The 24,239-nt window shown below is 36.5% G+C and overlaps 2 protein-coding genes across 3 annotated transcripts in view; one reads left to right on the forward strand and one right to left on the reverse strand.

The window, feature by feature from the left end:
* Window positions 1–13,934, reverse strand: part of LOC127413325 (protein FAM199X) — a 46,278-nt gene extending 32,344 nt beyond the window's left edge. For both annotated transcript variants that reach the window (XM_051650367.1, XM_051650368.1), the window contains exons 1-2: window positions 13,783–13,934; window positions 12,637–12,810 (exon numbers count right to left, since the gene is read on the reverse strand). In XM_051650367.1, coding sequence (XP_051506327.1) covers window positions 12,637–12,803 — 167 coding nt within the window. In that variant the 5' untranslated portion in view covers window positions 12,804–12,810; window positions 13,783–13,934. The remainder of the gene's footprint in view (window positions 1–12,636; window positions 12,811–13,782) is intronic.
* A 2,793-nt stretch (window positions 13,935–16,727) lies between these two features.
* commd5 (COMM domain containing 5) overlaps window positions 16,728–24,239 on the forward strand; it is a 52,781-nt gene continuing 45,269 nt past the window's right edge. The window contains exon 1 of the mRNA XM_051650441.1: window positions 16,728–16,995. Within this exon, the coding sequence (XP_051506401.1) occupies window positions 16,863–16,995 (133 nt within the window). The 5' untranslated portion in view covers window positions 16,728–16,862. The remainder of the gene's footprint in view (window positions 16,996–24,239) is intronic.

The following is a 24,239-nucleotide window of genomic DNA, read 5'->3' on the forward strand; positions in this document are numbered from 1 at the left end:
CACTTGTTTTAATCAAGGCATAGACACGGTGTAAATAATTGATTTATTATGCTGATTAGACTGCTTTGTTTTAACCCTGTTTGGAGTGTCAGTGAGCTCACGCTGAACTGTAGGGCTGAAAGAGTATAAACATGCAGTGAGTGACAGCTTCAGTCACTGTACTGGTAGAATTAGTCTCATTGCTCGATTTCTGTGTACGGTTTATTCAAAATTTAATAACAGTTTATTTTTGTCATGTTAAGTAGGTCAGTGTGAATTTGATTTGTATAAATAGCAATAAAGTAATTCAGCTTAATTGTTCCAAGCTTGTTTTGGAGATGCAGCCAACATAAAGAATATTGTATGAATGGCATATTTCACGAAATACTGTAATTTATTGCATCTGCTCTAATAAGACCCATTTGCCCCGTAGCTGCTATTGGTAGATTTACAATTTTCATGAATCGCAAACTCCGATTGCAAATGGCTGTTTTTAATTTCCAAGGTGCAACCAGTGAGGCCAAATATGATCTAACGATGATCTTACATGAACAAGATCACCACTGATGATCTAAGGGGATGAATGGGTAGTCTCATTACCACAGCACTTACTGAATGCAGTAAGTAACTTGGTCAATTTAAATCGGCTGTTAATAAGTTTGAATATTGAATGTCTCGTATTTTTTTTACCAATAATTTAAGCAGTAAAGACACATATTGCATGTCTGATGATAGTTTTCGATTTTATGCCACCTTTCTCATGTGTGACAATGTGTATTTATCAATCTGTTACATGTCACAAAGGAATATTTAATCAAGTAAAACTGGTTTTGTCAATAGTTCAGAAAAAACCTACATATACTGTATTTCTTCTACACCATAAATATCCCTTAAAATATTATTAGGCATGACATTAACAAACATTATTACAATATGTAATGTTTAAAAGATGCTTAAACTGGAACTCGGCTCATATCTACCATTAATATCTGCTACACTGAAGCACCACGCGATTGCCTAATTTGTGACGTCACTGCAATTTAATATATTAATCAACATTAATAATTTCGATTACAATATCAAGGGCAATAATCGACAATTATGATTATTATTTTTATTTGTTGTTGTTGTCATAATCATGCAGCCCTAACTTAAATGTACCATTTTTTAATTTTATAAATAAATTATCTGAATATAAGCACACGGATAAACGGCATGTCTGTTTGTTGAGTGCTTGTTGAAAAGTCACCAGTGCTTTTTGTTCTGAATTCTGAAACCTGTAATATCGGATGTGTGTGAGTTTAGCTGATACTGATAAAGAAGACAGGGACATGAATGATGGCTGGTAGGAAATGACAGAGCCCTGTTTTGGACTATTTTGAGTTAAATTATGAAACTGGAAAAATTAAATGCATTGTAACATCTAATAATAATACGATTTGTGGTGTTGGAATTAAAAGAAAAAAATTCCACAAACCTAAAAGTGCATTTGCAAAGCAACCATTGTGAGGAGTACAAATTATTCATGGCTAAAGACAGTAAAGCCTGTACTAGTAGCTATCAATGTGGAAAACATCAGACATTGTGTTTCCAAAGATTGAGGTTTGGGTAACAAGTTCACATGAATCTAAGAAACACACTAGTAAATTTGTTTGCAGAGACTGGTATGTCCACTGTACTGTGTGATTCAGCAGTGTTCAAAACTTTTAATGCTGCTCTTGACCCCAAATTCATCACTCCAAGCGCTGCACAAATTAATTCCCTAAATTAAATTCTAATTCTAAAAGCTAAAAATGCAAACAAAAACTCAGCAAGTGTAGGAAATGTTGAGAGAGAAGCGCAAAGTGACTGTACCCTATATGTACATGGAGGAAAATGGTTTGACGGCTTCACTTTTGTGTAACTTTGGAAGAATTCTGTTAAATAGGGCCAAGCACTGAAAAAGAAGGCTCTATTGTTCTTCTTAGGATTATTATTATTATTATTATTAGGGCCCAAGCACTGAAAGTGCATCTTCTTTAATAACATGGTTAGCTGTAACATGATTTCTATAAAACAAACTATGGCGTTTTTGTAGACCTACTCTAAACACATGTAAAAAAAAAATTAAATACAAAATATTAATATTTATAAGTTATATTCGGCCTCCTTGCTCGCACACGCTTTTTCAGTTCTGCCCACACATTTTTTATCGGATTGAGGTCTGGTGTTTGTGATGACCACTCCAGTACCTTGACTTTGTTGTTCTTAAGCTATTTTACCACAACTTTAGAGAAATGCTTGGGGTCATTGTCCATTTGGAAGACCCATTTGCGACAGAGCTTTAACTTCCTGGCTGATGTCTTGAGATGTTGCTTCACTATATCCACATAATTTTCCTTCCTCATGATGCCATCTATTTTGTGAAGTGCACCAGTCCCTCCTGCAGCAAAGCACCCCCACAACATGATGCTGCCACCCCCATGCTTCACGGTTGAGATGGTGTTCTTCGGCTTGCAAGCCTAAACCTTTTTGCTCCAAACAGAACAATGGTCATTATGGCCAAACATTTACATTTTTGTTTCATCAGACCAGAGGACATTTCTCCAAAAAGTAAGATCTTTGTCCCCATGTGCACTTGATATAGGACTCGTTTTACTGTGGATATAGATACTTGTCTACCTGTTTCCTCCAGCATCTTCACAAGGTCCTTTTCTGTTGTTCAGGGATTGATTTGCACTTTTCGCACCAAACTACGTTCATCTCTAGGAGACAGAATGCGTCTCCTTCCTGAGCGGTATTATGGCTGCGTGGTCCCATGGTGTTTATACTTGTGTACCTATTGTTTGGAAAGATGAACGTGGTACCTTCAGGCATTTGGAAATTGCTCCCAATGATGAACCAGATTGTGGAGGTCCAAAAAAAAAATTTCTGAGGTCTTGGCTGATTTCTTTTGATTTTCCCATGATGTCAAGCAAAGAGGCACTGAGTTTTAGGCCTGAGGTAGGCCTTAGAACACATCCACAGGTACACCTCCAATTCAGTACACCTCCTATCATAAGCTAATTGGCCAATTGTCTAAAGGCTTGACTTAATTTTCTGGAATTTAAGCTGCTTAAAGGCACAGGTAACTTAGTCTATTTAAACTTCTGACCCACTGGAATTGTGATATAGTCAAAAAAAAGTGAAACAATCTGTCTGTAAACAATTGTTGGAAAAATTACTCGTGTCATGCACAAAGTAGATGTCCTAAATGACTTGCCAAAACTATAGTTTGCTAATATTAAATCTGTGGAGTGGTTAAAAAAAAAAACAATTTGTTTTAATGACTTCAACCTAATTCCATGTAAACTTCTGACTTCAGAAGGTGCGTCTGACCTGTGTTGAATGAGAGCTCTGGCTGTGAATCACAGTTCAAGGTGTGGGTGGGCTCTAAATACGTGGAAAAGTCCACAGAATAGAGGAGACATCCATTTTGATAGCATAAAAATTAATTAGTATCAATATTTTATTGAAATTAGACATTTTTGATTACATGATCACATAAAAATAGAGGATCAGTCGGGTATTTTTCCCATTTACCCCCTATTTTCGATGTTTTGGACAAAATGGTTGAGTCCATTTTCATCAGTGAACCCTCATGTTAGGCTCGTTTGAGATGTCAAATGCCTCGCCTTGAAAGTAGTAGTCATGGAAAGATCAAAACATTTTACTGACTTGGATCTTTGAATCTAGTTCAGCAAAATGAAAGAATCTTAATTCAAGTAATTTCGTTCATTAGTCTCATGTCAGCCGCATAGAAACAGAATAGATTAGTTCACCTTTCAGATAGATTAGTCTTCAGATCTGATGAGTCTTTCGTTCATTTGTCACGTGACCACTTCTAGGCTCCGCATAGAAGACAAACATTTTCTCTTAACAGCTTACAGTTCATTGTGTTGCAGTTGTTTGTATTATGATACATGTTAAATAGTGTGACAAACTATATTTTAAAATCATAAGAATTGTCATGATGAATTATTTTCATGTATTTAATACAGGAAGTGTTTACAAGATATTTTACCACAGATTTAAAAAAAAAAAAGTCCTCTTATATTTACCTGAATTGCTTCCAAATTGTTTAGAATAATTTCCAGACACTGCTGATCCACAATAATCAAAGTATATTTGATATTTTATTACTGTTGTCCTTTTAGTGTTTCATGGCATCCACTCAATCTGGATTGGTGGCATATGATTTGTGGCCAATGTGTATTTTAATAATAATAATAATAATAATATGTATATTTTGTATACTCTAAGGGTGTAACAGTATGAGATTTTCACGGTATGATAACAGTCACAAAACAATACCACGATGTTACAGTATTATGGTATTAAGGTGTATTACTAATATTATTAACAGTTTAATATTTAGTTATACAGTTAGTTACATTTTGACTTAACTACTTGTAACTACTACCAACTGCTCTACTGTCATTTAATTGTAAGCCATGCTGCCAAATATTATTTTTGATTTATTATTTTAAGACTTATGAAATTGAATTTAGTAAAAAAAAAAAAAACACCTAACAATCTGTAATAATTACTTCCCAGGTTAACAGTTCAGATATGCATTTGATTTAGTTATTGGTTGCTTTAGTTAAAATGTAGAACATTTTACCCAAAAATTGACAAATTAGCTTCAAAGCAGTTGACTGTAACCAGAACGTTAGTAGTTTGCATCCCTGAATTTAGTTTGCTTTTAAACAATACCTAAAAAAATTAAATAAATAAATAAATAAATTTAAAAAAAAAAAAAAAAAACTACATAAATGATTATTTATCTTTTGAGGTACTTGGCATGCTTGAATGTTCATGATATTTTGCACACACACAGAGTTGTCGCCATTAGGCCTGGGCAAAAGTGAACACATGGGCGTGGCTGGGGAGCTCTGCAGCGCCACCTTTTGACAAATGTGGTGGGGTCAGTTTATTCTATGATCGCCAAACTTGTTACATATATTGTTCTCATCAAGCCAGACAACTTTCAAAATTACAGTCATTAGCTCCGCCCAACAGGAAGTCAGCCATTTTGGATTGAATGTGCATTTTATGAAAATTGCAGGCCCTGAACTTTTAAATACTCCTCTTAGACGATTCATACAATTCTCACCAAATTTGGTCAACATGATGCCAAGACATTGTAGATGCTAAATTGCGAACAGATTTTTGATATCTTGAACGGTGTAGCATGGCGAAAAAATGGAAATAGGAAGTGTCTCATATCTTCTGTGTGCATTGACAAATTTAGATCAAATTGAGCAGTATGTTTGGTCATGTCGGCTAATCGCATTGATGTGGCTATTGTGGGTCATGGTCATAGCACCACCAACTGACAACAGCAAGTGTGACACTTTGTGTGACTTTGAAATGGTCCTCTTATATTTACCCTCTCAAATGCATGCACCCACCATGCTTTGTTTTCCTAGAGCTACCAGGTGGCGAAAGCGCTGTAGTGCTTGGGCCCATCATCGCTGATTGCTGCTATATTTAAAGCCCAAGCACTGAAAGTGCAGAGCCCTATTGTTCTTCTAATGATTATTATTATTATTATTCTTTTCAAGGTTTTCAATACTTTTGGGGTACATAGGGGATTCTTAGGGGATTCATGTGACTGGCACCAAATATGTGCAATATCATGCCAATACACTGTAGATGCTAAATTGTGAACATATTTTTGATATGTTGAATGGTGTCACCATGACGAAGCAATACATTTATGGTGAAAAAATGGAAACAGGAAGTACCTTATATCTTTTGTGTGCATTGTGTTATTTTGATGAAAATTCAGCTGTATGTTAGGTAATGGGGGCTGATCACATGGATGTGGCTATTATGGGTCACGGTCATAGCACCACCAACTGGCAGCAGAAAGTATGGCACTTTTAACAGACTTTGAAATAGTCCTCTTATGTTTACATGAATTGCTTCAAAATTCGTCAGAATAATGTCAAGACACTGCTGATGTAAAATTGTCAAGGGATATTTGAAATCTTAAATAGTGTTTCCATGGCAACACATTAATTGTTATTATTCCTTCCTATATTTGGGTGTTTTTGAGGCACCTGGCATGCTTAATTTCATGAAATTTTGCATACACAGGGTCATTGGTTATTAGGGCTGGGCAAAAGTTCACGCATGGGCGTGTAGAGGGGGTTCTGTAGTGCCCCCTTTAAAATGGGCATGTAAGATGGCTTCTGTAGCACCACCATTTTCACCTACAGTCACCAAAATAGTTCCCATCAAGCCAGACAGCTTTCATAATTATAGTTATTAGCTCCGCCCAACAGGAAATCTGCCATTTTGGATTTTTTAAATATTTCAGTCTCTGAAGTTTTAAATACTCCTACAAGGGGATTCATGAGACTGTCACCACATTTAGACAACATTATGCTAAGACATTGAAGATGCTAATTGCGAACAGATTTTCTATATATCGAACGGTGTTGCCATGGCGAGGCATTAAATTAATGGCGAAAAATGGGAAACAGGAAGTGTCTCGTATCTTCTGCGTGCATTGTGCGATTTAGATCAAAATTGAGCTGTATGTTTGATAATGGGGGCTGATCACATGGATTTGGCTATTGTGTGTCACAGTCATAGCGCCACCAACTGGCAGCAGACAGTGTGTATGTAGTCTTTTATATGTTTGGTACAATAAAGTTTAATGTTTAAATTAAAACTGTTTATACATTTTTTCTAAATGTTTGTATATTTGATTAAAGTTTGGTCTGTTACAGTTTAACACGTTTTGTCATTTTGCAACTAAAAATTTTTTTTTAATTTTAGAGTAAAACTGACTAAAATTAATGAATATGACATGACAAAATATTGTAAGGCTGCAACTAACGATTATTTTTTCAATCGATTACTCTATCAATTATTTTTTGATTAGTCAATTAATCCCTTGGTTAAATTACCAATAAATAATAACCGTAACTTCTGCCATTAATCTTTCAACGTTTTATTCAAACATTTTCTCATAAAAATACTTACTTTACAAATAAAAAAATTCCCAGCATAAAAAAATTAAGTGCCAAGAATTAAAAGGCATCTATCAGTAATACAAATGTCCATGAGTCCAACATAAATTCAGCCCAACATAAATAGTAAAAAAAAAAAAAAAAAAAAAAAAAAAAAGATTTTAGGGCATCATTCACTTTAAAGAATGTCCGTAAATCCAACATAAATTCAGCCCAACATAAACAGTGCCAAAAAAAAAAAAAAAAAAAAAATAAAAATTTTAGGGCATCATTCACATTAAAGACTGTCCATAAGTCCAGCATACAGTGGCATCCTTTTTATGGGAAAAAAAAAAAAATCTTGCACACAACTTTGCCTCTTCCTGAGACACAAAAAGACACACAAAATAAAATCAGTGACATGTTTTAACATGAAATCGATGAATGAACTTTTACCTAATGATACTATTCATCACAAAAGTTAAGATTTATGCAGTGTAGGCCTAATTAGCAAAGGTGTTGTTTAATATATTCTGCCATTAGTTACCGTGAATAGTGTTGAGTATGATTTACTTCAGTGGCTAGTGCCAATTGTAATCGGAAATGCACCTGTAATATTTATTTGAAAAATGTTGCTTACACCAGCTGAGAGTGAAACATTAATGTAAATCTACATCGTTTAGTTTCATAGGTCTACATGCGCATAAACAAACAGCTTACAACTTGCAAATGCGCCGGAAAGCGGCATGCCATACTAACCATTAGCATCTGCTCTAGGGAGTCTTCGTTGAGCTTTTGTGTGAAACATAACAGGTAAGGAGGCAACGACGACTCCCAGGCACTGGCTACCAACCAACAATCCGACAAAACTCACTGTAATAGTCCAAATACTTACACTGCGGTCTTGTCGTTTTGAGGTCGGAGAGCCCTAGGATGTTTTCTTTTGAGCCATTTCACTTTTATGAAGCATGCAGAGCACCATTTTATTAGGTCTCCGTTTACAGAATTCCCACACTTTTGACAATCAGGTTCGAGCTTTTTGGGATAAAGTGTCATTTTCAGCATGCCCAGTAGCCGGAGCCACCATTATTGGGGATGAACGTAAACAGTGTGACGCATCGACGCATTCCGCGTAAATCAATATATTTATGTAATCGTTGATTACGTCGAGGCATCGTTCCGGCCCTAAAATATTGACTAATTTTAAAGGACATTTTCATCAAAAGATGAAACAAAACAAAAAACTGTGTTAAAATTAACACTGGCTAGTGGGCATTGCCCTAGTGCGTGTGAATCAGTAGCACAGCGTTATAGTATACTATTTGCATCAGCTACTGAAGCAGCATTGAAGTGATTGACTTAAAAGGGAATTTCTCAGTTATGTGTGGCTCACACTCCACAGACATCATTCATGTTGTATGAGAAAACAAAGCAGAGCACTAATCCACTGTAAAGCATGTATTACATGTATGACTATATATTTATATAATTAAATCACAGCATTTGCCCTTTAATCTCAACTAATTTAATTAGCATTTAAAACAGAGTTGACCAAAGTGCTTCACAGTAAGAAAATGTAAAACATAACATTTCAAAATTACCACATACACAAACACAGCCATCTAAAATACAAAAACTCCAAAACTGTGTCCTACATTTCATTAGTCGGTCTCAAATGCCAGTGTAAAGAGATGAGGTTTATCTGGAAGTGAAGCATCTGGCAAAAAACACAGATCGTAATAAAAGCACGATTCAAAATAAAACCTAGATGTCTGAAATGTAAGAAATTGTGACAGAAATATATTACAACTGCATATTAAAAAGTCATATTTACAGTAATTATTATTATTATTATTAAGCAAGAAAGACTGCTGTTTGGCAAAAAAAAATGCAATGACATGTTGAAAAGTTTGATTTTCACTTGTTAAAAGTTTTAAGAATTAGACACCATTTTGATGATGAAATTAAATTTTAAAACGGAGTTCTGGATAATAATCATTATTCTTAAGCTATAATTATTGAAATAATTAATAATAATATAAACTGAACTAACTAAAAATAACTAAACTGGTGTGTTCAATAGCACGTTATCATATTAGCCTATTTTTGCTGTGGTATTGAAATTGGTATCGAGAACCGTGAAATTTCACTGGTACTGAAATTTTTGTACCATGACAACACTATTCAGGTTTAATGCCATATTCAGATTCATATAAGTTGTCAGATGAGGGCGCTTTTTGCTGCTGTTGTGTTTGACATCCGTGAGAAGATGCACTGCTTTGCTGTCCTGTGACGGTCTCAACACTATCTTTATCACTATGGCTATATACCTTCTGTATTTTCAGGAGCCACTGACTCAACTGAAATTTTAAGGAGCCAAATAGCTGTTTTTAGTTGCCAAATCATATAACTGCTCAATTTAGATTGTGGTTCAGAAACAAGATAGAAAGCAGAAGACAGCTGATAACCCATTAATCGGAGGTTTAATAAACAGTTTATATATACACTACTGGTCAAACGTTTTGAAACACTCAATCTTTATTATAATTTTGTTTTGTTTTTTTGTTTTTTTTTTCACATTTAGAATAAAAGTCATCAAAACTATGGAATAACATAAATGGAACTATGGGAATTATGTTGTGACTAAACAAAATCCAAAATAAATCAAAACTGTGTTATATTTTAGCATCTTCAAAGTAGTCACCCTTTGCCTAGAATTTGCAGACATGTACTCTTGACATTTTCTCAACCAACTTCTTGAGGTATCACCCTGGGATGCTTTTTAAACAGTATTGAAGGAGTTCCCATCTATGTTGGGCACTTATTGGCTGCTTTTCTTTATTATTTGGTCCAAGTCATCCATTTCAAAAACTTTTTTTTAAATTCAATTTTAGTTTTATAATGAAATAAATATGTTGGCACAATTATATTTTTGTCTACAAAACTAATTTCAAACATTTAAGCATACGCCTTCAGATCAAAAGATTTTTAAGATCATGAGAAACATTTCAGTCAAGTGTTTCAAAACTTTTGACCGGTAGTGTAGTTGAGAAGATACGTTCAATGTTCACACCCCTTTCATAATTTATACAAATATAAGAGATAAAACTTTTTATTGAGTACTGCTCTTCAGAATCTACATAAGCATATATTTACATCAAGTATAGTATCCATATAGTAGTGTGTTGCCTTCTTGAGCATCAATGAATGTTTGCACCTTGTGTAATAGTTAGTGTATGTGTCCCTCAAAGGTCCTAAGTATCAAAAGCTGGATCTCAGATCACAAATAAATGTATTTGTATGTATATATATATATACACACACACACACACACATACAGTGGATAAGAAGTCTACACACTCCTGTTAAAACAGCAGGTTTTTGTGATGTAAAAAATTAAACAAAGATAAATCATATCAGAATTTTTGCACCTTTAATGTAAAAATTACAACCTATGCAATGCCACTGAAAACCAAAGTGACATTTCAGAGAAAAAATAAAAATCTTAGAATAACCTAACTGCATAAGTGTGCACATCCCTGAACTAATACTTAGTTGAAGCACCCTTTGATTTTATTACAGCACTCAGTATGTTTGGATAAGAGTCTATTAGCTTGGCACATCTTGACTTGGGAATATTTTGTTATTCTTTGAAAAAACGTTCCAGATCTGTCAAATTGCAAAGGTATCTCCTGTGTACTGCCCTCTTCAGGTCCTCCCACAGATTTTCTGTAGGATTCAGGTCTGGGCTCTGGCTGGGCCATTCCAAAACATGAATCTTTTTTTGCTGAAGCCATTCTTTTGTTGATTTGGATGTGTGCTGTGGATCATTGGCATGCTGAAAGGTGAAAGATCTCTTCATTTTCAGCTTTCTAGCATATGCCAGAAAGTTCTGTGCCGAAATTGACTGGTACTTGGAGCTATTAATGATTCCCTCCACCTTCACTAAAGCCCCAGTTCCAGCTGAAGAAAAGCAGCCCCAAAGCATGACTTCACCGTGGGTATGGTGTTCTATTGCTGATGTGCTGTGTTGTTTTTGCGCCAAACATATCTTTTACAACTTTGGGCAAAAAGTTCAATTTTGGTCTCATCAGACCATAACAAATTTTTCCACATGGTTTTGGGATACTGGATATAGGTTTGTGCCAGGCTTGGATGTTTTTTTTTTTTTTTTTTTCAGAAAATGCTTGTTCTTGCCACCCTGCCCCATAGCCCAGACAGATGAAGGATACGGGAGATAGCTGTCACATGAAGGGAGCAACCAGTACTTGCCAGAAAGAGCTGCAGCTACTTTAATGTTGCTGATGGCCTCTTGACAGCCTCCCTGACCAGTGTTCTCTTTGTCTTCAAATACATTTTGGAGGTATGTCCTGTTCTTGATAATGTCACTGTTGTGCCATACTTTCTCCACTTGTTGATGACTGTCTTCACTGTGTTCCATGGTATATCTAATGCCTTGGACATTTCTTGGTAGCCCTCAGCTGAGCGATACATTTCAACAATGAGATCCCGTTGATGCTTTGTAAGCTCTTTGTGGCCCATGGCTCTTATAGTAGCATGCAGAAAAATCCTACAAGAACAGCTGAGATTTATTTGGAGTTAATCAGGGTCACTTCTGGTGAAGACAGGTGTGTACTATTTCACATGAGCTTGATGATTGATTTATTCCGAACACAGCCACATACCCAATTATAAAAGGGTGTGCACACATAAGCAGTTAAGTTATTCTAAGTTTTTTTTTTTTTTTTTTTCTCTGAAATGTGTCACTTTGGTTTTCAGTGGCATTGCATAGGTTGTAATTTTTACATTAAAGGTGCAAAAAGTCTGTTATGATTTATCTTTAATTTTTTACATCACAAATACCTTCTGTTTTAACAGGGGTTTGTAGACTTTTTATATCCACTGTATATATATATATATATATATAAAGTGGTGCAGACTTTTATTTATAAAGAAGCCCGAAATACACATGGGACTTCTATTTTGAAATGTCTGCACTCGCAGTTGTGAGCTCACTGACGGATGATTCGCTGAGAAAGTGACTGATTCAAACTGCTAACCTGAACTCCTGAGTTCACACCCTCAGTTCTTTTCAGGTGATTTATGAAAAAGACCAGTTCAAAAGAGTCATTTGGTCATGACTCTCTCATGCTGTTTGTTGTTGCATGCAGCGAGCTCATATCATCAACAGAAAGGGTGAAAAGCGTCACGAGACACAATGGCACTCTAAAGATGTATTCAATAACTCACAAGATGATATCTAACTAAACCGCATATGAAAGCATACAACCTGACTGTCGCCAATGGCGACTAGATTTTAAATTATTGTCGCAATCAATAATTAATGGTCACATCTGCAACCATTTTAGTCACAGTCTGGGGCCCTGATTTTGGTGTCTGTATGACTTCTGAAGACTTGGAATATAGTGCATGAGTTGCCTGAACTACACGTCTGTGATTCTGCTATAATTGAGAAGTGACTGATTTGAGAAGTGTTCTTCAAATTTGATACTATAAACCTGTAAAGAGCCTGCCCTGTTTTTCTGGTAATACAAGTTGGTCCAGACTTAAATACACTGAATATTTATAATTTTGTGCAGTTTTTGGATGAACGTCAGATCCTCCTGACCAATTATTTCATTAATATCGTCTGGCCTGATAAGCAGTCATTCACCTGTTGCTGTGAAAGCGATGCAATGGGTCTGTTCGGTGACATGATGACAGCTGACACCCAAAGTCACTGATGTCCAGTGTGGCATCTTCACTGAAGTTTCCTCGCTGTGACAGCAGTGGAAACGGCTCCTCTGGAGCAAGGAACTTCTCATAGACGTCCTCAGACATCTGGAAACTAGATCAGATCAGAATCTTATCAGAAGGGCCAAGGGAAATAGTTCGACTAAATTTCTTATGGTCAAATAGTCTTTGATTTCTTTTAACATAACATTATATTAGACATACACAATTTATTATTGGCCGATAACCAGGAAAATCCAAATATTATTATCGCACTGATAATGGAATTACCAATGATATTTTCGCCGATAATTTGTTACAGTTTAATTGCCTCCGGCTGAGAATCTCTGCGGCTTCTTGCCTTCAGACAGACACTTGGGAAGCCTCAAGCGACAGTGCGCATGCACATACACAACGAACCTGGATCACTTGAGTCAGTACATGACAGTAACTAAAGGATATTTTTGATAATTAAATTGAGGTTGTAATAAATAAAATGCCGCAAATGCTTTCAATTGAGCTTAACTTGTATTGAACCTGGAATATTCTTTTCAAAGTTCAATGTTTATCGAGTGAAATGTCCTGTATTTTGATCGAACTTAACTTGTATTGTATATCATTATATAAATGACAATTTATCAGAGCATATTTATGAAGGTTCAATTTTTTGTCCTTTATATTATGATATAAACTGCAGTTAGAATCGGATATTTATGATGATTAGCTGATTACTGAATGAAATATGCGACTTATTGTGTATTTTCTGATGAAAGGGAATAATAGACTGTGCTAGCAGACCAGTCAGCATGGTAAACCACAACAGATCTCATAAATAATCACCCATTACATCCAGACTCACTGATCTGATGAAGAATAAATAACTTATGTAATTAATTTAGTAGAAATACCACTGAAATGACTGCATTGATTTGCAGCAGGTCGTGTTTGATAATATTAGCTATTAGCATTACACCTCCGCTCACAACTCATTAGTGAAGATTTACACACAATGACATGCCAAATAATTGATCTCTGAAAACATTACAAATCAATTACTGGTAATTATGTGTTTATATTTCACACATACCTGTTGTTTTATGCGGTCTGTGTATTTATTTAGACAAGCGCGAGCATCATACGTCCTCCGCCATTTACGTCACACCCCATCTTCTTTAATGTTTTATTGCGGTTGGCAAACCAGCTTATGATGCATTTCCGCCATCAGTAGTGTTGGAGTGTGGAGCACTGATGTTGAGAAAAAAACAATTAAATTCTTAAATGTTGTTCCTCAAGTCTGTATCCTTAAAAATTTTTAGCAGCACTTCATATACTCTTGAATACTTGGCCCTGGCCCAATAGACCTTTTTTCACACTCCGGGTTTTGGAACGCGGAGGTAAACTATTGCATGGTAAACTTCGACAGCAGTGAATTGGAGATCACAGCAAATATTATTTTCACTTACCCATTTGCTCTAAGAGCAAAAGAAAAAATCCATTATTACATTTGAATGACTTTCCAGAAGAATAAAACAAAATAGAGAGCGGTGGATTAACATAGTCAGATGGGAGAAGATGCAAAATTTACTGTCACTCTCTCAGCAGTTGTAATAGAAACCCCCTCACAGCTGTGGTCATTCATTTTAAAAAACTAATTCCAGGGTAATATAACACAAAGCATAATGTTATAAATTTACACTCAATATTTAAAAATGTATCACATAAAAAAATTGCGAGATTTACGCTGCTAAATAAGGCGGAAACGCGTCATCACAGTCTGTGAAAAAGATCTAAATCCTCACTTGCGGTTTTGGACTTGCCTTCGTATCCACGTGTTTGGGAGTTTATTAAATATAGGATAAGACAGAGTGCAATTAAAAGAGGCAAAGAAATGGCAAAGTCCATTAAGTCAATAGAGGAAGAAATTATTAAGAAAATTTGTAGCATCAAAGATGATAATGCTGACAGGAATTTGCATATGTTAACCCATTTACAGGCTCAATTAGATTAATTTTCTCTCATTTATGTTAGATCAAGACGACGTTGGTTAGAAGGTGAAAACAATTCTAGATGTTTTTATAATTTGGAGAAAAGGGAATGTTGACTACACATCTATTAAGAAGCTTAATGTTAATGGCCATGAAACACAAGACTATTATAATTTCAAAATATTTTTCAAATTTTTATGGTAAATTATATTAGAGCAATATATATTCTGTAGACAAAATAGGTGATTTTTTTTAAGCCCTTAAAATATAATATTGTTAATGCTGATGAAGAATTTAAAGCCATCTGCGATAAAGAAATATCAATTCTGTAAGTTTAAACAGCGATTAAAAAAACTACAATTAAATAAGTCCCCTGGTAATGATGGCCTAACTGCTGAATTTTTTTAAGTCTTTCAAGAAGATCTGGCTGAATTCCTTTTAATGGTCTTTAAGGAGTCTATTCATCTGGGTGTCTTGCCACCCTCAATGACACAAAGCCTAATAACTTTAATTCCAAAGCCTGACAAAGACCCATTATTATTAGATAATTGGCGACCCATCACCTTAATCAATAATGATGGAAAGATTATTGCATCCATATTTGCAGTAAGGCTGAAAACAGGATTAGATTCAATTATTGATGAATTACAGTCAGGGTTTATAAAAGGAAGACATATTTGCAATAACATTTGGTTTATATTAGATCTTATAGATTATAGTGAAGTTATTAATGAAAATAGTTGTATCTTATTTATCGATTTTTACAAGGCCTTCGACACAATTGAACATGATTTTATTTTTAAGACCCTTGAATGTTTTGGATTTGGGGACTATTTTCAAAAAGTTATTAAAATCCTATATAATAAGATTAACAGATCTGTAAAAGTGGCTAATGGAATTTCCCATAGATTTGAAAATTAAAAGAGGAATTTGACAGGGCTGTCCAATTAGTCCATTGCTATTTTTGTTGGTTTCACAAGTAATTTCATTTTTCACAATTTTTCATTAGAAACAGCTGAAGAGTTTACTTCCTGTATTAAGTTGCACGGCAAGGTTTTTTTCCAGTTATGAATGTAATAATATTTTTTGACGTTCCCTTATGCAAACAAAAGATATTCCTGCTATTACAGCTAAATGGAATTTTCTGTTGAAAAAAACAAAAACAGTTTGATTGGAGTAAAATGTGGATGACACCTTACAAGTATTGTATTGCAAATAAAGTGAAGGAGGTTTCCTATAAGATTGTACATCAAGTATACCCAGTTAAGACACTGGTGGTACAGCACTTTAAAGTTAATGTGAAAGATATTTGTGTTTTTGTAAAAGTGCCCCTGAGACTATTAATCGTTTATTTTGGGAGTGTCCTAAGGTACAAATATTTTGGAGAGAGTTAGAAAATAATTCTCAAAAAGAAGCTTGTATTATTGTTAATTTTGTAGAAAGTGATGTATTGTTAAAGTGTTTCTCAATTGATAAAGATAAAAATCTAGAATTTATATGTGATTTAATTATTATTATAACACGTTCTTATATACACAAAGTCAAATGAGCTGAAAAAATACCTGTTTTTTAACAATTTAAAATTGAAATTATAACATATTTGGAAACTATTTCTAAAAGAAAAAATGTGAAAACAATTCGAACTATGCAATTATTTACTATGTACAAACTCTTTTTTTAATGTATTTTTTTGTTGCTTTTTCATGTAATATTGAATATAAACCCCTGACATGTATTGTTATATGTACTCTTGTTGTACAATTCGCATTATTCTAAAAAAAAAAATAAAAAAAAAATAAATAAAAAAAAAATCCACGTTTCTTAAATATTTCCGGCGTTTGGCCACAGTGTGCAAATAGACGTGAAGACTGCAAGCGCTTGTATGACTTTTGATTGCACGTTGGGACTCTCAATGTTGGTCCAGGTTGTGAGAACTGATTTTGTATTTGTACTTAGAAGACTGATTATTTTCTGAAAAGTCACGCTCCAGACCATTAGGTGGCGGGAATGCTTTTCCCAAAGCATTGGTTTGCCAACAGCCGTAAAAGGAAAGGAGGAGTTAGTCACATGACTGACATGGAAGTGGTGAGCATTCATGTATAAATCTGTTTGAACGACTTTAATCTGTGTTTAAGATAGCAGGGAGAGTACACGAGCTTTCTTGAGGAGCAGTGAGTAAGAAATGGCGTCTTCTGCTTATATGAAGATGAGTGATACAGTGAGTTTGTTTGGAGGCAGAGTTCCTGCTGAAGTAGAGCTGCTGTCTAAACACATGAAGGATCTGGACAGAGACACATTCACACAGTTACTCACAGGTCAGAGTCATTATTATATCCTGTGTGTTGTCATTGATCCTGATATGTGTCTGCAGTGTTTGCTAACATTGTGTCTACTTGTGTGTATGTATGCGTGTCTGCAGTGGAGGTTATGTAAACAGTGGTGTTCCAAAAGTCTTGAGTCTACATATGAAAATGCTTCTAACAGTTTTACCCATTACAAATTATATTTTCATCTTAACAATTTTAGTTGAAAGTTGAATGGCAAAAAAATATATCTCATGAAATTCTTAGGCTGGCATGTCAAACTACCCAGCTAACCAAAAAAAGGTCCCCAGAACGTCTTCCAGTAGGGTCCTTTAGACGTCAAAAGGACGTTTATTAAGGGGGCGTTCAAAGGACTTCCAGCGGGGGACCTTTAAGAGACGTTCGCTACCAGTCATTTGAACGTCATTAACGTAATTGAAAACATATAAAGTCGATCCAAATGATTTGCTTGCCTTATATTGAAACTGTTGATTTCAGTTGGGTAAAACTATGCTATACAATCCACACATTTTCACTTTCCATTTTAAAATCCCAAATACATTAATGAAAAAATCAGCCTATATATGTAATAAATTATCAAACACACAGCAAGTATAGTTCATTTTATTTGTTAAAAAAAAAAGAAAAAAATACATTTGCTAACACATCAATCTTTAGAGTAAACTTTTTTTCTGCAATACATAAATCTTAAGTCTACTGTAAACAGCCAAATCACACTGGTGCAATCACAAATGAATGTATAATAATAAACAAATTACAGGCTTATGTAACAAGTCTCAAAGTTACAGATTTAAAGAGTTCACCCCTATATTTAAACTATAAAGTGATACTCAATGATATATGTACAAACCACTGTGTAAAATGTTGAATAAAAATGTATTTACGCTTATCTTTTCCTAAAGACACGTCGACTGACAGTTGGCCTCAGAGATTCAAAAGTTGCGCATGCACAGAATTCCAATTTTTAAAGGCGCTCGCGCAGGTGTTTAGGCGTGTCTGTCTGGCAGTGTTTGTGTTTGTGGGCGAATTCCAATCGAAAGTGATCATCCCTATGCCTTATACTCGCTCCAAAGGACAGAGCTCTTGATGTGGGCACTTTGAAGGGAGCATGTGATTGTACCCTTCGCTAACATTCTTGCGGTAGGGCCCTGAATTAATGAAAACATTTCTTACTTTAGTTTGGAACGACCCTTTGAGTGGTGTCATTTCCCGCAGTGCCCTTCTAGGATGCAAAAATGCAGTTTGGAAAACGTGCTGTGTGTCCAGTTGCCAGCTGATTCAAGCTCCTCGTTTACCTCTGATTCCTCCCGTAGGCTTAATTCAAACCTAAAACTAAGTTTTCTTTCTGTAATCTGTAAAACAATTTGCTGAAAAATTAACAAGGTAGGTCTAAAAAAAAAAAAAAAAAAAAGGCAAGATACGGATTACGGATGGATGCGTTTAGCTCATGTTTGAAGGCAAGTAACAAATCTGTAAATTGCATCCTTACAATTAAAATAATTCTTGTAAGATCACTGAATGTTGTGAAAACGTGTGTTGTGGGACCAAAGATGAATGTTATATTAGTGATGAAACGGGGACGTTTGCTGATGTCCTCTGAACATTATTTTCAGAATGTTGTGGAACCAAAGACGAATGTTATTTTAGGGACGAATTGGGGACGTTTGGTGACGTCCCCCGAATGTCATTTTCTGAACGTTGTGGGAACAAAGACAAATGTTATTTTAGGGACGAAATGGGGACGTTCGCTGACGTCCCCTGAATGTCATTTTCATAATGTTTTGCCCAGACAAAAATGGGACTTGTTGCGAACGTCCAAAATGTTCTGGAAACGTCTTGCAGCGAATGTTACAAAAATGACCAAATGCCGACCTAAGCGGACGTCCCCTGTTTGCTAGGTGGTAATAAGTCATATTATTATATTGTGCACAATACACATAGATACTTTTCCAGTAATATTGCAATTTTTTGTCCCACTGTGTAGAATGACTGAGGGTAGGTGATTTCTTAGTTTACCTAGTTTATTAACAATGTGTTCACATATACTTGTAACAGGTTATACATCACTTGTTAGCTCTCTTCTGTGTAATGAACTAGCTCAGCCCTCTTCTGCCTGCCATAAATGTTAACTGTCGTAAAAATTGTGCAACGTGGAAATGAATGAATGATAGTAAACAATACCATCACATGACATCTTTCTGTTTGGGGGGGGGGAGGTTATTCAGAACACTTTACACTTTGAAGTCAAACCCAGAACTGTTCTCATGCTTCCTAATGAACCACAGCATGTAACTGAAAATTTCAACATTTGAATACATTTTTTGTTTGGTCTTCCTTTTTTTCTATGTGAATATGTAACTATTCTATAACAGTCACTGTTTGTTATAGGTCTAGCCTGGTAACAGGCTTACCGACCGTCCCAGACCTGGTAAGTACCAGTACACTTTTAGATGTGGGGGGTGTCTCCACATTCAGAGTAGGTGGTTCAGTCTCTCTTGTATCTGTGTGTGTTTGCTTCTTACAGTACCTCTTGTGTGTGAAGTGTGCTTTGGTTAGCTTGTGGAGTTGGCATAGTCTGGAGGTGGCATCTGTTAAGATGCAGCATTGCTCCTTTTTCAATCTCAATGAGGTACGAGCGAGGTGTTGCACTTCCCTGTGTGATGACTGCAGGCGAGGCCCAGATTTTCTCATGATCATGCTTGGTATGAACCATGTCACAGGGGTGCAATGTTGCCAGACAGGCTTGTCTGACTTTCTCATACTTGTCCTTGACATATGCAAGGATCCTTTTTGTGGACTTCAGTTCGGCTTTCAACACCAACATCCCAGCTGTACTCCAGAATAAATTACACCAACTCTGTTCCCATGTCTATCTGTCAGTGAATTACCAGCTTTCTGATGGACAGGCAGCAGCTTGAGACAGGGGAAACTCACTTACAGCACCTGTACAATCAGCACTGGTGCTCCCCAGGGATGTGTGCTCTCCCCACTACTCTTCTCCCTCTACACCAATGACTGCATCGCTAAGGATCCCTCTGTCAAGCTCCTGAAGTTTGCAGATGACACCACTGTCATCGGCCTCATCCGAGATGACGATGAGTCTGCATACAGAAGGGAGGTTGAACAGCTGGCTGTCTGGTGCAGTTAAAACAACCTTGAGCTGAACACGCTCAAAACGGTGGAGATGATTTTGGACTTTAGGAGAAACATTCTAAACAGCACTGTGGCAGCAGTGGAGTCATTCAGGTTCCTGGGCACTACCATCTCACAGGACCTGAAGTGGGAGACACACATGGGCTACAAAGGACAGTTCGGACTGTTGAGAGGATTATTGGTTGCTCTGAGCACCAGAACCGTCAGGCACAGGAACAGTTTTTTCCCTCAGGCTATCCATCTCATGAACAGTTAAATTGCCCCATTGAGCAATAAATATGTGCAGTACACAGTTTAGTGTTTTTTGTATTTATCCAACACATCCAACCTCTTCTGCCATTTCATTCCTCCTGAGAAAAAATAAAAAAATAAAAAAAAAAACATTTGCAATGTACATAACATTGTATTTGCACTATACATAACAGATAACAGATTTGTATTAGATTTGCACTACGTATGTGTATGTATGTGTGTGTATGTCTAATTATTATTTATTATTATCTATGTCTTGCTGCTGTTTTTGTATTGTTGTACAATGGAAGCTCCTGTCACCAAGACAAATTCCTTGTATGTGTAAGCATACTTGGCAATAAAGCTGATTGTGATTCTGTTTGACGCTCTTACTGTTTGGCCTGGGATGAAGGTGCTTTTCTGTGGTGGGCAAAGTAGTCCTGATATTTCTGCCCATGAGAAGCTCAGCAGGACTGAATTCTGTGGTGGCACAGGAAGTGGACCTATTGCACATCAGGGTGTAAAGAGGATCTGTCTGCTTCGGAATTCTTTTGGTGATTTGAACTGCCCTCTCTGCATGCCTGTGGAATCCAGTTGTTCAGCCAGATCACGAAATTCCAAAATGCTAAACTGAGGGCCGTTGTTACTCACTACCTCATCTGGAATACCGAATCTGGCAAAGATTGCTTTCAGTTTATGAGTAACCTGTGCTGTTGTGGTAGTAGGTAAGTGTAGTATTTCCAGGAACATTGAGTAGTAGTCCGATACAATTAAGTAGTTTTGTTTGTTGTGCTCACAGAGATTGAGTGCTAGTCTTTTCCAGGGCTGATCAGGGAGAGGTGTAGAGATCAAAGGCTCTTTCTGCTGGGTATTTCTATTTTCACTGCATGCGTGGCATGACATCACAGCATTCTTTATGTCCATCAAAATTTCCGGCCACCAAACAGAGTCCTTTGCTCGCTATCTGCATTTTGTTAGGCCTTGGTCACCCTTGTATATCTTTTCTAGAATTTCTTTCCTCATTGTTCTTGGCACAGCAATTCTTCTCCCCCAGATTATTTTCTCATGCTCAGAGAGTTCACCTTTTGTGATTATGTACTCCCTTGCTGGCGTAGGAATCTGACTCGCATGTTGTGGCCAGACAGCTTTAATCAGCTTGCTTCTTGTCTGCAACTCACTATCCACTGCCGTGGCTAACCTGATGCAGTCCATTTTGAGGGCTGTCACAGTTAGACCCCCCATAACTTCAGCCACATAACATACCACGTCAGTGTGTGTCTCCGTTTCCTCTGTGGAGTGATTCTGTGGACTTCTAGACAGTGTGTCCGCAACCACCAGTGTTTTGCCTGGTGCGTGCTCTGCCTTAGGTTTAAACCTCATGAGCCGCATGAGGAGTCTCTGGCTTTGCTTTCCCAGGACTATGGTAAAGTAATTTCTCTTTATCTCCTCAGCGAACATGAATGATTTGTATATGTTTTCAACCTCACTCCCTATGACATAAATGAGACAACTCACTTGCGCTTCTCTGTCCTCTTTGTCAAGCTTCGTGGCTGACCGGAATCTTTGAAAGAGCTGTCTCCAGTCCATCCATTCTGTTGGAAGGTCGGAAGAAGCTCACTGGGTGATAAAACTTCACCATAATGTGTCTACAATCCATGTCCGCCATCCGTGAATTCTGACACCATGTAGAATGACTGAGGGTAGGCGATTTCTTAGTTTACCTAGTTTATTAACAGCGTGTTCACACAAACTTTTAACAGGTTACACAACATCACTTGTTAGCTGTCTTCTGTGTAATGAACTAGCTCATCCATCTTCTGGCTGCTGTAAATGTTAACTGTTGTAAAAATGGCACAACATGGAAACAAATGATAGAAAACAATACCATCACATGACACATTGAAATGCCCAGTTGAAAGTAAAGCATTGATTTTTTTTTTTAAAAATTTAATTTATTTATTTTTTTAGTTGGGATGCAGATGTAAGTCAACTGATTAAGAACAGTAAAAGTAACAGTAAAAAAAAAAGTTAACATTTATAGGTTACGCGGAATATGCACTACGACCGTACGTAGTGTCTTCACCAATTTTTGTGCAAGTGCAAATTCTAAGTGCAATTTTTGTGCCAGTGCAAAGTGCAAGAGGCCGTGGGAGGGAGTGTTTGCGCTAATTTGATAGGTTACGTGGAAAATGCGCTACGACCATGCAGCATCTAAACCAATTTTCGTGAGAGCGCAAAGTGCAAGAGGCCGTGGGAGGGAGTGTTTGTGTGTGTATGTGCGCAAATTGGGGGTGTAATGTATGTAAATAAAGTGCCACATTTAAGCCACCACAGATGGTCCAGAATGCAGCAGCACGTCTGGTCTTCAGTCAGCCAAAAACGGCTCATGTCACCCACCTCTTGATTTCACTTAACTGGCTACCAGTAGCTGCCCGCATCAAATTCAAGGCTTTCAATCTGGCCTAGGACAGCTAATGGAACTGTACCCTCTTACTTCAATTCACTTCTCCAGGTCTATAATCCAACTCACTCTCTGCGGTCTATGAACGAGCAGCACCTGGTGGTCCCATCACAAAGAGGCTCAAAGTCTATTTCACAATCTTTCACTTTCTCTGTTTCACTGTGGTGGAATGAGCTTCCAACCTTCATGATCTGCTGATACCATCTCAACATTCAAGAACCAGCTGAAAACACTTCTGTTCCACGAGCGCTTAACCACTAATTGCACTTACTATTGAACTTGACTTCCACTTTTTACAAATGTTTGTTTATATATATATACACACACATACACACACACTGGCGGCCAAAAGTTTGGAATAATGTACAGATTTAGCTCTTATGGAAAGAAATGGGTACTTTTATTCACCAAAGTGGCATTCAACTGATCACAATGTATAGTCAGGGCATTAATAACGTAAAAAATACTATTACAGTTTGAATTATTATTTTTTTTTTTTTTTTTCAGAACTTCATAAACTACTTCAAAGAGTTCTTATCAAAAAATCCTACACGTGCAGCAATGACAGCTTTGCAGATCCTTGGCATTCTAGCTGTCAGTTTGTCCAGATACTCGGGTGACTCACGCTTCCTGTAGCACTTGCCATAGATGTGGCTGTCTTGTCGGGCACTTCTCACGCACCTTACAGTCTAACTGATCCCACAAAAGCTCAATGGGGTTAAGATCCATAACATTCTTTTCCAATTATCTGTTGTCCAATGTCTGTGTTTCTGTGCCCACTCTAACCTTTTCTTTTTGTTTTTCTGTTTCAAAAGTGGCGCTTTCTTTGCAATTCTTCCCATAAGGCCTGCAACCCTGAGTCTTCTCTTTACTGTTGTACATGAAACTGGTGTTGAGCAGGTAGAATTCAATGAAGCTGTCAGCTGAGGACATGTGAGGCATCTATTTCTCAAACTAGAGACTCTGATGTACTTATCCTCTTGTTTAGTTGTATCTGGGCCTTCGACATCTCTTTCTGTCCTTGTTAGAGTCAGTTGTCCTTTTGTCTTTGAAGACTAGTGTACACCTTTGTATGAAATCTTCAGTTTTCTGGCAATTTCAAGCATTGTATAGCCTTCATTCCTCAAAACAATAATTGACTGACGAGTTTCTAGAGAAAGCTGTTTCTTTGCCATGTTTGACCTAATATTGACCTTTAATACATGCTATTGCATACTTTGGCAACTCAAAAACAAACACAAAGACCATGTTAAGCTTCATTTAACAAACCAAATAGCTTTCAGCTGTGTTTGATATAATGGCAAGTGATTTTCTAGTACCAAATTAGCAATGTAGCATGATTACTCAAGGATAAGGTGTTGGAGTGATGGCTGCTAGAAATGGGGCCTGT

This window comes from Myxocyprinus asiaticus, chromosome 22 (genome assembly GCF_019703515.2).
Source record: "Myxocyprinus asiaticus isolate MX2 ecotype Aquarium Trade chromosome 22, UBuf_Myxa_2, whole genome shotgun sequence".
Taxonomy (NCBI): domain Eukaryota; kingdom Metazoa; phylum Chordata; class Actinopteri; order Cypriniformes; family Catostomidae; genus Myxocyprinus; species Myxocyprinus asiaticus.